General features: G+C 42.9%; 1 protein-coding gene across 6 annotated transcripts in view; it reads right to left on the reverse strand.

Annotated features, from left to right (window-relative positions):
• The window catches only part of Rcbtb2 (RCC1 and BTB domain containing protein 2), a 36,199-nt gene that overhangs the window by 2,291 nt on the left and 18,358 nt on the right, over positions 1 to 15,550 (reverse strand). For 5 of the 6 annotated variants that reach the window (XM_048341375.1, XM_048341380.1, XM_048341376.1 and 2 more), the window contains 5 exons: positions 14,602 to 14,667; positions 9,995 to 10,185; positions 9,281 to 9,407; positions 6,838 to 6,977; positions 3,714 to 3,844 (listed from right to left, as the gene is read on the reverse strand). In XM_048341375.1, coding sequence (XP_048197332.1) covers positions 3,714 to 3,844; positions 6,838 to 6,977; positions 9,281 to 9,407; positions 9,995 to 10,185; positions 14,602 to 14,667 — 655 coding nt within the window. The remainder of the gene's footprint in view (positions 1 to 3,713; positions 3,845 to 6,837; positions 6,978 to 9,280; positions 9,408 to 9,994; positions 10,186 to 14,601; positions 14,668 to 15,550) is intronic. The other variant, XM_048341378.1, reaches the window with a different exon arrangement.

Consider the following 15,550-nt stretch of genomic DNA (forward strand, 5'->3'; position numbering starts at 1 on the left):
ACAGCACATGCTGAGCCATGTGCAAGGTGCTGTTTAATCTCAGGCATAAAAATAATATAAATTATATATCATACTATAATTGTACATAATTATATTAATACGTACAAATATATTTATTTTTGTACTACTAGGAACTGAACCAAAGTCCTTGTGTATGATAGATAAGTACTCTACCACTAAGCTACATTCTCATGCCATCAGATGTAGTTTTTTCCCTGGGGAAAATTAAGACTAGCCTGCTGAACCCCAATAAGCCTCAGAACCTGGGCTGTTTAGTCATCAAATCCAGCACAAGATGCGACAGGATGGTCTATTTTTAAAGTTTCTTCTCTATGTTGCTAAAGTTCATTTATTTTTTTAAGCCCTAAGTAACTTCCTAGCAACCATATAAACACATTGCACACTATGGTGTTTTCTTCTTTAGATACGTATAAAGCACAGCAAATGCTGATGATAAAACAGCAGTAAAATAGAAAAGCTATCAATGCTGAAGTAAAATAGAAAAGCTATCAATGCTGACAGCCATGCTAATGGACCCATGAACCTCTAGTACATTTATCTTTAGGAAAAGAAACAAACTATGTGAAGAATTGCTATTCAGTACAGATTGGCAAACTGCTAAAGTCACATTGGCAGTGTGATATATTCCAATCTTTGGCAAGTGGTCAATGATAGAATGGGAAATCACACTGCTGATACTGTGGTATGTCATTGCACATAAAAATGTGTTTTGCTGATATATGCTAAATATCCCAATAAAAATCATACAGTTTGGCTTGAAGTTTAGAAATGAAATTTTTGAATATAGCACATAAAAGTGCACTAAGACAGATATGTCTCTCTTTGATGGATTCTGCAGAGAAATACGTATCCACACCATACACCTTAATGAGTGGCTGGGCAGATCTGAACAGCATCGGTAAAGGGCTAATTAATGAGGGACAAATGGACCCCAAGAAGATCTTACTTGGATCTAACTTCCTTTACTTTCAGAATCAATTCTCCATAGCTGTTATTAAGACAAGATTTATGAGGAGTTCCTGTGATACTAAAGTCAATACATTTGTAGAGAGTAGTATTAGTTTCTAGAGAATTCTGTCACTATAAAACAAAGCCTACATTGTTTTACAGTAAGAGTGTATATTTTCAATGCAACTACTTTACATAGCTCCATCTTTTAATAAGAGGCCCTTGGTTGTGTCTGGCAACAAAGACACCCCATTCCCCTAGTTCATTCGTTCTCTCCATGACTCTCTTACTGCACCCCCTTAAGTCCCAATACCTTTTCAACATTATTCTGAGCTAACAAACTTCCCATTTTCCTTAGGAAAGGATCCATTCAGATCCATGCACTCTTATCCCTGATCTCACCTCTCTGCTAGATTCGGATGGATGTACAGTCCTCTGTCCTAGTACCCTGGGTATTATGGTCTGCAATCCACAGGCTTGTCCCCTTGCTCTTCCACTAGGCCCTACTCCCCTCCTACTCAGGAACCCCAGTCTTGCAACTGTCCCCATCCTCATCAACTTGTTCTCCTTCTTGGAATGCTCCCATTATTATACAAACATGCTTCAAATTCTTTCACCTAAAAGAGTTAAAAAAAAATGCTTAACTCAAAGGCCTCTCCATGTGTTTCTCTTTATACTTGTGAGTAAAATTACCCAGAGGAGCTGACTACTCTCCATCTCCCAATACTCTGCTGCCGTTCTCCAGTCAGACTGTCTCTATCCTACTGTTGACACAGCTCACAAGGTCTTCTGTGCTACTCACACCTGAATCCACTAGTCAGCCCTCAGAAATCACCTGACCCATGGCACCACCCAGCATGGCTTCTGACTCCTTTCCCCAACTCATCCTTTCCTAGAACACCAGCTCATTGCTGCTGGTTCCTTTCCACTCTCCTTCCCTGGAGTCCCTTTATCCCACTCCTAACACTGAATGATGGGGACTTGATCCTCAGACCTGTTCCTGACACAGCCTCCACTCCCCTCCTCCACTTCTAAACTCCAGGCTTGTTTATGCCACTTGTACACGAGGGTATGTTCGTCCACATGCTTAACAGACACCACATCCAAACTGCTAGGACTTCCCCCACTCCTCGCTGCCTTCCCTATCTCAATGTGCCTAAACCATGGCATTAACCTTAATTTTTCGCTTCTTCCTTTTTCTTACTCTACCTCCAACCCATCAGCAAATCTTACTGTCTCCACTTTCAGAATCCATTTGCAATCCAATGGCTTTTCAGCACTCCCACAGCTCAGCTGACGATGTGGCCCACCCACCCTGTTGGCATACTGAAGCCACACCGTCCTCTGTGTCCTCAAGGTGGGTACAGCATCTTTATTTTCATGTCAACTCCCAGTACTTAGAAATTATATATAATGGGGGGGGGAGGGAAAGGGGGGGGGAGGGAGGGGGGCATGAGGGACAAGGCAACAAACAGTACAAGAAATGTATCCAATGCCCAATGTATGATACTGTAACCTCTCTGTACGTCAGTTTGATAATAAAAATTTGAGAAAAAAAAAAGAAATTATATATAATGTGACACAGAGGGAAAAAAAAATCAGAAGTGGCTGAAAGTTTCGTGTTCTCTGGTTGATGAGTCATTTCCTTCCTCATATGTTTTTTATTTTCCACATTTTCTTCACTAAGCATATTATTGTTTACATAATACCTTTTATCGACTAAAGCGCCCCCATTTTTTGACCAAAGGAGAGGATATCCTTATACCGAAAGGAAACTGACTCCAAGAAGTTATAGTCTGTTTCCTAAAGATTTAGCTCTAAAATAGGGTTCTTTTCCTTTCTTTATTATCATGACAATACATAGCCACCCTAGAAAGCTCAGGAAAAAAAATTAAGCAAAGAGAAGAAAGTAAAAATCACCACCATAATATCACTATCCACAGATAACCACTGTCATACTCTAACCTTTGTTTCCTACGTATAGCATAAATTTCAGTCCCATTCAGCTTTAAAAAAAAAAAAGGACTGTAGTTTGTCACTTTATGCTATTTCTTAAATAGCTGCATAATTTCACATCAATATTTTATAAATTAAAAAAAAAGCTTCTGCTCACATTTATTTTTTTTCTAATTTCCCAAGATTATAAACATGCTGCAATAAGTCTTCAAGGCTAAATCTTTGTCCAAATCCATGATTATTTCCTTAAGATAAATGCCTATACATAAATCCATTTATTAAGAAATTATATCTTTAAGGCTATTAATAAACATTATTCCAAATTGCCCCCACAGTGATTGTACTAGTATGTACTTCCATCATTTTATACCCATTATTCTGTACCTATATTATTTACAAATGTTATCCAGTTTAGCAAGTGAAAAACCTATACTTGTTTCTTTTCCTCTTTTTTTCCTTTGCTTTTTTCAAATAACTCACATTTTCTTTTCCATTTTTACTGCAGAAAACTTGCTTTATTATATGTTTCAGCTATTTTTCTCCAAGTATCATTTATTTTAAAATTTTCTCTATAGTTCATTTTTGGGGGTGATATAAAAGTTTTGACATTAGATCCTTCAATTGTTTAGTCTCTGCCTTTGATGTCCATCCTAGCAGACACTTTATTTCTTCTAGTACATTCATTGTTTAGTTTTTTTTCGTGTTGTACTCTTACTCGCCTTAAGAGTTTCTTTTAGTTTGGAGTTTCTGTTGTTTCCGGGTCAGCTGGGGAAAGCTACTGGTCTTACCTGGGCATCATACTTCACAGCCGCAGAGAGTAGAGCAATGGCATTCTCCTCGCAGATTCCTTGCTTGATAGTTTGTTGGCAGAGTTTTTTCAAGTGATTCTCTCTATAAAATGTGGCCAAATCTAGCAATCCTGGTGGGAAGAAGTGTTTATTGAGAGGTGTTGGAGGGGAGACATTTCAAGCATCGTGATTGCAACTCACTTAACCACATCACACTTGGTGGAGTGCCCTGTAAACAGACTATCTCTGATTCACACTCAGGAGTGTGCAGCTCCACTAAGATGGTGGCAGAACTGAGAAAACAGGCAAGCTGTAGAAAAACAGGGACAAAATGAAGATGCTTTAATCCTTTCCCAGGAGGGGGAAAAAAAGAACATGCCTGTGCTTCTGTTAATGACTAGCCCCCTGAATTATAACAGTGTGGCCCATCAGTGCTCATGCTACAATAGGGTCCATTCTGGCTAAGGACGGGGCTCTGTGGTGTAGTGCCTGTGCTCAGCATGCTCAGTGTCCTGGGTTGCACACCCAGCACCAAGTAAATAAATAGAAAGGACACTCTTTTCATCGGGAACATGCCTGCCCCTTGTAGCTGTCCCATCTCTACTCCTCTCCATTGCAAAACTCTGAGTGTTGCCTATATTTGCTGGCTCTTTTCTTACCTCTCACTCTGTCCTCAAAAAGCCAGCCCAAGAAAATCTGACCCCCACCATTCATGGAAGTCCTCTTGTGGGGCCAAACCCAAGGTGCAGTTTCTGTTTTCCTCTGAAGCAAGGTTCACATAGAGCTGGGTGTGGTTAATGATACTTCCTGGCACCCTCTGCCTCTTGCATATGTTTTTCTTCTCCTTTATTAGGGACTACCAAATTCTCTTGGTTGGGCCATTCTATGCAGCTTCCAAATGTGTGAGTGTCCCAGCATTCAGACTCAGATACTTATTCACTATTTCAGCAAGTGAGCTCCAGCGCCTTGGTTTTAAATGCCATCTATACCCTTCTATACATCACCTTTATAATAACAATAAAATAATTAAAATAAGTAATACCATCTATAGATGTGTATGGGTACCCTGGTATTGCGTGTTCACCAGTTTCAAATGGTTTGATGGAGACTGTGTGACAGATACATGTCAGTTCACTTTATTCTAATGGACAATAAGATGGCTTGACATCAGTAAAGGTCAACTAGCATTGGAAGATCCTATTTGTTTTCAGATACTGCCCTCTGAATCTTCATTAGAGGTTTTAATTAGCAAAGAGAAAGTTACTGATGAACACGTGCTCTGGGGGTATGTGGCTTCTGCCTTTGTATGAATGGAGCTCCAGCACTGAGCACCCAGTGGCCACACACTCTTGGCAGATACCTATGCCAGGTCTACAGTTAGTCCTGGGTTGCCACGGGATCCATAGATGGGCTGACTCGTGCTTACTAGAATACTGTCACATCCTCAAGTTCCCCTTTCAAGCAGACGGCTGACTTTTCCAGAGTGCCTGAAAGAAGGAGCTGGTATTTCATTATTGTTAAGCTATCAATTTTGCTTGTGTTTGTCTCCTAGTAAGTTCTGTACATGTGGTAGAATCTGGTCAGAAACCCACCTCCATTATAACATGGCAAATAGAAAAAACTTAGGGAAGGAAGATGTAGGGCTCAGAGAAGGACACTGAATCTTTCTGCAACCTTGAAACCTGTGAATTAATGAATTATTTGGAATCAGTTCTCCCCAGCTCTGAAATTCACACCAGTGACCCCAAACTCCAGACTCAATAGATGCAGCCCCACCTGAGGAGAAGCTTCCCTGGAGCGCGGGCTCTGCACCTCCTCTGTATATCCCCTTACCACAACAACGCCCACCCTTGTAGCTCACACTTAAGATATGTGGAAACCCTTAACGCCTGAGGAACATGTGTGGAAATTTCCTCCCTCTGACAAACCACACTGCCAGAGTGCAACCCCAAATATGGCCCAGAATGGGGATGGGCTAAGTTTGGACACCCTGACTGCAGGGCCTGCACGGTCCTTGTAATGCAGGACATAGCTGCAATCCAGAGGCCAGGGGGCTGTCCTTCCTGCACCACTGATTCTAGCACAACCCAAGCTGCAGTGAGGATGGAGGTAGGGCATCTGAGGTTAAATGAACCATATAACTTTAAGTTTTTACATAGACACTATGTTGATGGCAATTTGTACTCTTCTCCCCTGGTATGGTGGGCCTACCAAAAAGTAAGCAAAAAATTAAATAAAGTAAGAACTGTCACTAAGGCGTTAATTAAGCAGAGAAAACTCCTTTAACTTTTCAGTTTGTGACATATTGCAGACTGAATTGCTCTCTACCTTGTTCATCTTGGCTGATGACACTTCCCCTAACCCAACTATGCAGGGCAAATACCTCAGCAAAGTCAGTCCTCCTCCTCACACTTGACATTTCATCAATAAATCTCACCAGCTACATCTTCAAAACACATCCAGAATCCGATCTCTTCTCAACATCTCCACTGCTACACCCTCTAACCCCAGAGACCGTTTCTCACCTGAATGGTTAAAATGACTGACCTTTTATAAACAAACCACATCTCTTCCATAGCAAAGCTGCTAGTTGTTTCCCCCCCTACACACATGCATATGCACACACACATGCAAGCATACACACACACATGCATGTGCATGCGCACCCCCCCCCCATATTCTGCCCTTACTCCAAATCGTGGAAATGTTCGGCTATGCCATGGACATCTGGATAGTTCCACTTTCCCAGTCTCCTGTGTAAGCAGGTATGGCCTGACTGCTCTAGTTCACTGTACAAAGTTCTTCTTAGACTTTTCCTTTTTATCCTCTGTCTCTGTCCCTTCCGCCTCCTGCTGCCTGTGATGTTCCAGTGAGAGTTTGATATTCCCGACCTCTCTCTACCCAGGCAACCTTTATGTGAAGTAATAACAATGGCAGAGTCTGGGTTCATAGCCTTGGGATGGACCTCATTGGGAAAGCTTGCATAAGACCCTGGGTTCCACCTCTTGAACCACCCCCCCCAAAAGAGTTTGATGTCAACACACAGGAAAGAACTTCCTCAGTCTCTATATAAACCATCGGTCAACACTTTGCCAGTTTTGTGGTAAAATCCTTTGGCAGTTACCTACTGCCTCCTCAGGAGGAAGGCTGATGCTGTCTGTATATAAGTATTCCAGGAAGGCTCGGTACACAGGATAGGAAAATTCATTCATTTCTACGATATCATCTTCATTGTCTTCCAGTGAAGAACGAAAGTGCTCACACCTGAAGAAAGAAAGAAAATGGGGCTGATCAAGATTGCAGGCTAGAGCAAAAGGCCTCCCAGAGGATTATTCCTTTCCCTAAAGCTGCACAGCTTCCTCTTGGCCACACTGTGGACTTTGAGATCGCGAACACTTGTTCTCAGGGTAGGTAGTACTGGAAGATGGCAGAACCTTTCACAGGTGGGGTAGGTATGAAGGACACCTTCTCGAAGAGCACTGTAGAACCCAATCCCCTTTGTCCCCTTTTCTCTCTGGCACATAAATGAAGTTCTTCCCATGATATGCTACCATACAACAGGCCCAAAGCAACAAGGCCAGTCGATCACTCACTGGAACCCCCAAACTGTGAGGCAGGTAAGTCTTTTTAGCTAGACTTACAGCAGATGCCTAGCATGTGTGCGTTCAATCTAAGCCTACTGTTAGTAGCTCATTGTCTCAGCTGTTTTGTTATAGTGATGGAAAACTGACTAAGACAACATCCTTGCCTTGGCTCCTTACTCTGCTGGCCTGAAGTTTTTCATCACTTTACTACTACAGCTGCTGTGCGTGGTCAGGGCAGCTGCCTCTCCTGTGCGCTGGTGAAGGTTTATTTTATAAATATGAGTCGATATATTTCTTGTGATCTGTATGTAGCACAAGATACATACAGTGAAGTATGTTGCCTAAAAGTTCTTACATTGAATCCAAACCTCTGAGCTAGAAAATTAAGATGAGTCATTGTAGTTGGCCCTACTCCAATATGACTAGTGTCCTTACAAAAAAGGGGAAATCTGGTCACAGACCTATGTGGAGTGATAATGTGAGGTAAGCTGTCCCATGAATAGAAATGCCAGAGATGATCACAAACTATCAAGAAGCCAAGAAAGGGCATGGGGCAGATCCTCCCTCGCAGCCTCATTAGAAAACCATACTTCTGGCAACTGAAACTCTGGATCTGTATCAGAGCAATTTCTGTGTCGTACTCTGTTACAGAAAAGTGGCCCACCTGCTTCCTCAACGAAGGCTATGTGCTACGATGGCGAGAGTGAATTAATGAGACACAGCCTGACCTTATGAAAGAGGAACTTGCGGCTGAAATGTTCATTTTGAGTCTGTGAATAATATATAGGGGATTTCAATATCAATTATTGAACAATATGATGAATTTCAAAATCATTATCTTAAGAGGGAGAAGCTGGGCACAAAAGAAGGCATAGTATATCATTTGGTTTGTGTAAGTCTTTAAAACATATAAGTAATTTATGGTCACAGGAAGAGCACAGGTTGGGGCTGGAAGGCTCATCCCAGTGACAGAACTATTCCAGGTCTCGATGTCTAGAGGTAGGTCACAGTCTCACAGGTGTGCACATGTGTCAAAACTCATCCAACAGCATACTTGAGGGAGATGCTACTCCTTGCTCATAAATTAAACCAACCAATGTGATGTTAAAAGTCTTTATGTTGCCTTCCCCCAGGTCTTGTTGATCTGAAAAAGCCTGATATTCTCTGTTCAAAGCATCTGCAAGTTAATGTCCTATGGCTGACTGTCGAAGGACTACCATGGGCTGAGCTCAGTCTCTTTGCAGGGAAGATAACATATGTCGAAGCTTTTGACAAGTATTAAACACATTTACCCAGTGGTGGCTGCTGTGTAATGCTGAGGTGGACAGAACATGGTTTAAGCCCTAAGGAATGACCACAGGACTTTCCCCACCACGCACCCAGCACCGTCACACTGATCTGCACTAGCTCCTGTTTCCAATGGTTGCACTAATCCCAGGGGCAAAGGGCACTACAACACTTTTTCATAAACACTGAAATGCCATAACAACCCCCCTCTCAAATAAATATATGCTGGTAAAAAGCACTAATAAAAATCAATTACTGGGCTGGTATGTAACTCAGTGGCAAAGCACTTGCCTAGCACGTACAACATCCTAGGTTCGATTCCCAGTACCAAAAAAGAAAAGACAAAAAAAAATTAATTACTTGCTGGACATTGGTAGCTCACATCTATAATCCTACCTACTCAGGAGGCTGAGATCAGAGAATCACGGTACAAAGCCAGACTAGGCAGCAAAATCCATGAGACTAATCTCCAATTAAACACCAGAAAACCAAAGTAGAGTTGAGGCCCAAAGTGGTAGAACATTAGCCTAGAGCAAAAAAAGCTCAGGGACAGAGCCCAGGCCCTGAGTTCAAGCCCCACAACCAACAAAAGGGCAAATAGAAAATTTGCTGAAGTGCTCAGAAGTCTCTTGGACAAATGAAATAATTGTTGAATGGACTGATTGATCTTAATTCTCAAAATAAATGATCACTTACCTGATTTTGAGAAGGACTTTGTGTGTATAAATGTATTTCCCATCGACCAGAAACCTGAGGTCTGCAGTATCTGGGTTATCAAATTCCCTCCTCAGTGACTCAGCAACAGTGAGGTGATCATCAGCTTCTAAGAGAGCAACACAGCACAAGCTGCAGCCATGTGACCCCACAGGCTCGCATCTACAGGCCTGGGTGAAGCCTTGCTTGCCCAACACTCACAACATACTGATTCACCAAACAACGGACCGAGTGAACAATGTTTTTCCCACTAAATATGGATTTACATCTCTGCAATCCATAAAGATAAAAAAAAATCACACCTATCTGCTTGTAAATCTGGCCAAAAGACAAAGCAAGTCTCAATCTGCTTCACTAATTCTGAATGAAATAAAAAGATGGTTGAGTGAATATTCTAGCATATACATATATGTGTGTATATGTATATAGGTAATGTATATACATATACATATATACAACATACACACACTTCTCTCATCAAACTAAAAAAGGAATCCAAATTCTTTTAATTTAATATTGGTGGTGTTTCCTGACAATTTTAATAAAAGTAGCCAACTGCATTCTCTTTCACAGGAACCCATTATAAGGAAATGAATCTGAACCCTGCCCCCAAGGAAATCCTGATACCAAAATAAAAGCACTAGGTTCTCTTCCTGGTTTTTAGGCCATGGGGTGAACACACAGGGAGCAGCTCACCCACAGAGAGGAGGCGCCAGGTGACAGCAGGGGTGGCAAAGCACGCAAACACGTCGTCTGTGCAGGAGAAGTGGGTGAGGTGAGGGAGGATGACGGACTGGCCCCGGCACTGGCCCCACATGTACACGTGCCCACCCTGGGTCTTGGCTGCAGATGTGTGGGTGGAGTGACAGGCTGCAATCTCTATGACTCTGAATTCACAAGCAAACACCACAGAAATACAGTAAGCAGGAGGAAAGCACGACAGTCCCTATCTCCCCTCCATGTAACTGACTTGAGACATTGTAAACTTAACTGAGAGAAGCAGGTCTAAGGAGAGAGAGAAAAAAAACAAAAGAGCAAAACAAGACTTGGACAGCATGCCTCCTAAATTTCCAGGCATTAAGTACTGGAACTGTATTTCAATGACATTTATAACTCATCTGTTTTAGGGATCTGCTTATTACTCCTGTAAGCCTATAAAAACTACACACTATCCCATTCTGAAATTCAAGTACAAGCAAGTCAAGTGGACATCACAAAGAAAAGGAAGGTTTAGTTTTTTTTTTCTCTTAAAACGTTAGTAAGTAGTTAATAAAGACATAGACTATCTTCACTCAGGGTGAATAAATACATATTTTAATCATAACTTTGCCACTTTGAGTTGGAGGTGTAACTCAGTGGTAGTGTTCATGGCCCTACATGCAATCCCCTAGCTCAAACAGAGAAACTTCACCTAGTTGGAGGTTAAAGAGAGTCACCCTGACTCCCACTGATTGCATAAATTCAATTTTTCTTTTTGGTTTTGTTTTGGGGATGCTGAGGGAGAAACCCAGGGCTAAATCAACTATAGCCAGACAGCAGTTTCCTGGGCTGATGCAGTGAAGACACTCATACTAAAGTTCATGAGTGAAGGAGACATCGTTCTGAGGACACTTCCTAATGGAAAACATTGTTCTATTGATCAGGAAACAATTCATTTTCTGTATAACTAAGCTACTACTTAATCTCAAACAAGACAGCAACTCTTTCTTTGACCCTAAGTAAGGTCACATCTCAATTCTGCTAATAGGCAATGGTTCCAGGAACTCAAGAGATGGGCTCAGCACTTCATAGTAGCCTTTCAATTCTCTCATGTGCCACTTTCTCCAGAACAGCAAGTTCCCAGGCAATGCTCTTCTTTCTAAGTGTTCCTATAAGCCTGGTCATTGGCCAGACACATCCCCTTATCTATGGCACCCACAGCCTCCCTGGTGCCCTGGCCTTAGACGTTCTCTCTCCTGAGCCCCAATCACAGCAAAGTGGCAGCTAGTAATCCTCCTGCGATATGGCATCCACCAAAACTGAGAGCTGAGATTAAGGCTGTGAAGAACTCGGCTTCCTCTTTAGTGCTCAAATCACTTTGGTCGCATATAGCATGTGTTCTGACAAGCAGACATATTCAGTGCCCCTCAAGGTTTACATTCATGGCTACCATGCCTGGTCAGCTCTTTCTTCTGCCTTACAAACCCTACCTGTCTTGTAAGGCTCAGAGTGAGATGCCTTTTTCACCTAAGCTCTTATGGCACTTCCTGTCTACACCACTCCAGACTGGCCCTGATTTATTTTCACGTGTGTACGGTTTACCTTTTGGGGCTCAGATTACAAATTCTCATCAGGCCTGACCGCTGGCTTATTCTCCCTCTCTAAACATACAATACAGTGCCTTAGTAAACGCAACTTACAGGCTTTTATTGGCTAACCAAGGGGAGATTCTACAAGTTAGGGTAGCTAAGGATTGGGCAACACCCCGCTTGCTGAGGATAGCAGTGGGAAGGGCAATGCTTCCTCAAGGAGATGTTTCCCAATCAGAGGAAAATTGCTCAACACAACCTGGAGGCTGAGGTGTTGGCTCACCTCACAAGGCTGACACGCAGTGTCTTCATGGCCAGCACAAGCAATTTCACTGATTCATTAGAGGCCAGCTCTCAGCTCTTGAATACCCAGGAATCCAGAGGAAATGAGGCAGTGGAGAACCTGGGTTTCAGGTTTGAATCCCAGCCCTGCCTTGAGACTGAGGAGTAAGGAGACCTCTTAGCCTCTGGGAGCCTCAGTTCATTACACTGCAGGGTTGGCTTGGGAATTAAATGATGAAAGGAGGGCTAAGCGCCAAGCACAGGGTTTAGTGTACAAGTGATATAAGGTGTTTCCTCATTTTCTTAATACTGTCAAGGACAAAATTACAATGATTTAGTTTAATGATCTTAATTGGCTTCATTTTCAACTCTAGAATCTGACATTTCATTCCATGAAACAGAGTAAGTGTTCCAATGGTGACTGGTTACACAGGCAAAAAAGGGCAGAAGAAGGCAGAAAGAAACACAGTTACTCTCCTCGTAAAGCAGGGACCCAGACATTAAACTGTGAGGAAATGACCGACTGGCTGACATCAGGCTACCTCAGGTTATCTTTCTACATTAAAGATTAGGGACAAGGAATGCCACTCTTATGTGAATTAAAATGAGTCTGTTTGAGAACTTTTGTTGTTATCTCTCTAATCCTGATTTCTCAAAAGATCATCTAAATAGCTTATTTTCAGCTCTTTGATGGGAAATTTAACATGAGACTCCATTTTGTTTTAGTTTAGTATAGGGAGCCCACATGCAGAGGTTTGGTCCAAATCAATGTTCTTCCTGTAGTTTTTAACTTAGCACTCTCATTACTCAGCATTTCAAGTGACAGATGCTGCTCTAAGTAGGTACAATATTTCAAATGATCAATTCAAATTAGTAAGCCTTCTCTAGAAGAGTCATTTCCTATATTATCATGGCTGGATTAGTCAATTGGCTCCAACTCCCACTCTGCAAAGGAGCCTGAATCCAAAGGACCCATGCTATTTGGCTTCCCAATATGCATACTCATCAACATGCAAAGCAAAAAGAAGAAGGAAGTAGAGGAAACTTATTTACTCAGAGGAAAGTAAGTCCCTGGCTCCTGTCTACTTCCTGACAAGTAAACCTGAAGGTAGGGGCACCAGTCCTCTGGGGTGGACGTAGACACAAGCTAATTAATTTCCATCTTAGAATCAGTTTGAACATCTTTCCAGAGGGAGGGGGAAGTGGGCCCAGACAGCAGATAAGGTAGTATGGTCTCACAGGCTTGTGGTGCAGAGGAAATGAAATGAGGTACCCAGCGGAGTAGGACATTAAAAACCACTTCTTGGGGTACTAAATGTATATAGCTCTATGGGTACAGAGCTTATGGTTTAGTTTGAGAGAGAAGTGGCAGGACAATCAATTTCTAACTAATATCAGAGTGAGGCACAGTTGGTCTCTTACACTCAGGTGAGTAAAGGAAGAGAGCCGGGTCCCAGAGACTTTGGACTTGTCAGAGGTGGACTAAGAGCATGTGAGGCTGAGAAGTGAATGAGCCACAGTGTAGGCAGAGGGCACACAGTGAGAATGAGAAGAGCACACTGTAAGTGCTCTTTTTTGTTGTTGTTGTTGTTTTTTGGCCAGTCCTGGGGCTTGGACTCAGGGCCTGAGCACTGTCCCTGGCTTCTTTTTGCTCAAAGCTAGCACTCTGCCACTTAAGCCACAGCGCCACTTCTGGCTGTTTTCTGTATATGTGGTGCTGGGGAATCGAACCCAGGGCCTCATGTATTTGAGGCAGGCACTCTTGCCACTAGGCCATATCCCCAGCCCTATAAGTGCTCGTAACAGAGCACATCTAGGGGCAGCAAGCCATGAGATTTGTGAAGAACCATGCTATGTCTTACACCCAGGGGCAGGTGTGGGCCAGGCTGACCCCAGCAGCTGCTGTAGGAACAGTGAGTTCTGTCTTGATCTCAAGTAGTAGGCCAATGGGAGACAACTTTGTGAATGGGGCCGTGAGGGGAGGAAAGTAGTATTCTGAGAAGTATCAATCTGGCAATAATGAGAAAGACAGTCTGAAAGGGAGGGAAAGGATAGCCTGGGAGGCTAGCTTAGAGAGGTCAATCTCATGGACAACATCACATTCAAGCCACGTCACCAAGGAGGAATCAGGGCGGCCTGGATTTCCATGCAGAGGAAGAAAAGGAATCAAAGATGGCTCCATGTACTAGGAAAAGCCCAGCCTAGTGGTGCTGGCCTAGTGCTCTGGTTGGCTCAACATACAGAGTTATGCAGGAAATAAAAGAAAGAAAAAGTCTTGAATACTTAACCACTCCATGGTAAAGCCATGTGGTATTCTCTGGGGGGAAAACATGCTGGGCCATCCTAACAATCTTTCCTTAAGCATGGGTGAGCTCCATGTGCTCTCTTCCTATCTAAGCTCTTTCATAATAACCTACAAAGCACAGACTATTATTTTTATTTGAGTTATTTCTGTGCACTGAGAGACCTGGTTAAAAAAAAAAAATCAGGCTCCCTTTTCTTTGATAATATTCTATAAAAAATGCCCCTGCCTGGAACACAAGACGATCCAACATTAGAAAAGCAACATAATTCAGTCTCTGTGTTCCCTTCTGAAGTGTCTACCATTAGACACTCAGTGTAAAGTCACTAAAGCAGCTGGTGACCCAGGCCAGGCTGGGGCAGGCAGAGCAGAGGGAGGTGAGGAGGCAACAATGAAATGGGCCGCCCAGGGCGTGGCCTTGTGGCATTTACCTGGCACACCTCGCTCCACAAGGGAAGTCAGGGGTGGGGTGTGGACCGGGCTGACCGCAGCAGCTGCTATGTGGGAACAAGAGTAGAGAGGTTAGGGGGTGTCTTCAGGTCTGGGCTTGGGACCCAAGCAAATTGCCATGAAACCTTCTCTGTGCCTTGGGTCATTTTAAAAATTAATGTTGTACCAAAAAGCAATGGAGGGTGGAGGCAGAGGTGAAATTTGAACTCAGAGCTTCATGCTTGTAAGGCAGGTACTATACCACTTGGGCCATGCCTCCAGCCCTTTTTTGCTCTGGTTATCTTTTAGATAAGGTCTTGCTTTTTGCCCAGGCTAACCTGGACGACAATCCTCCCGTTTACAATTCCCACCAAAGTGGGGAAAATTCAATGTAGATGGTTTCTCCCTTTTCCCTTTGAGGAATTGGCAGCTAAGAACTGAAGTCCTGTTCTTGACCCCACCTCGAACTCAATCCTATTCCTCACTAGCCAGACTTCCATAAGGGACCTGGATGAGTCAGAAGGAAGGTTCCTGAGGGTGAACTCGGAATCTATGTGTAAAGTTCAGCCACTAAAAATAGGCGGAGAGGCATAGAACAAATCCTAGTACCTGTGACAGAGGCTGAACAAATGCTGAGCAAGCTCAGAAATATTGCCACCCCAAACCAAGCCTGGAAAACTAAGGCAATCAGGAACACCTCTCATTTAAAAATTCATCCAGGAATTTTTTTCAGCCAAAGTAATGTTTGTATAGACACAGAAAATGCACAAGTACATAGCTGGCTCCATCTTTTCCCCACTTACAATTAAAAAACAACTGCAGTTTAAAAAGACAGACAGAAAGGCATGGGTATAGGGTATGGTACCCAGAGGCTCACACCTGTAATCTTGGTTACTTAGAGACAGACAACTGTGAATCACAATTTCAAGGACCATATGGGGAAGAAAGCAA

The sequence above is a fragment of the Perognathus longimembris genome, chromosome 3 (genome assembly GCF_023159225.1).
Source record: "Perognathus longimembris pacificus isolate PPM17 chromosome 3, ASM2315922v1, whole genome shotgun sequence".
Taxonomy (NCBI): Eukaryota; Metazoa; Chordata; class Mammalia; order Rodentia; family Heteromyidae; genus Perognathus; species Perognathus longimembris.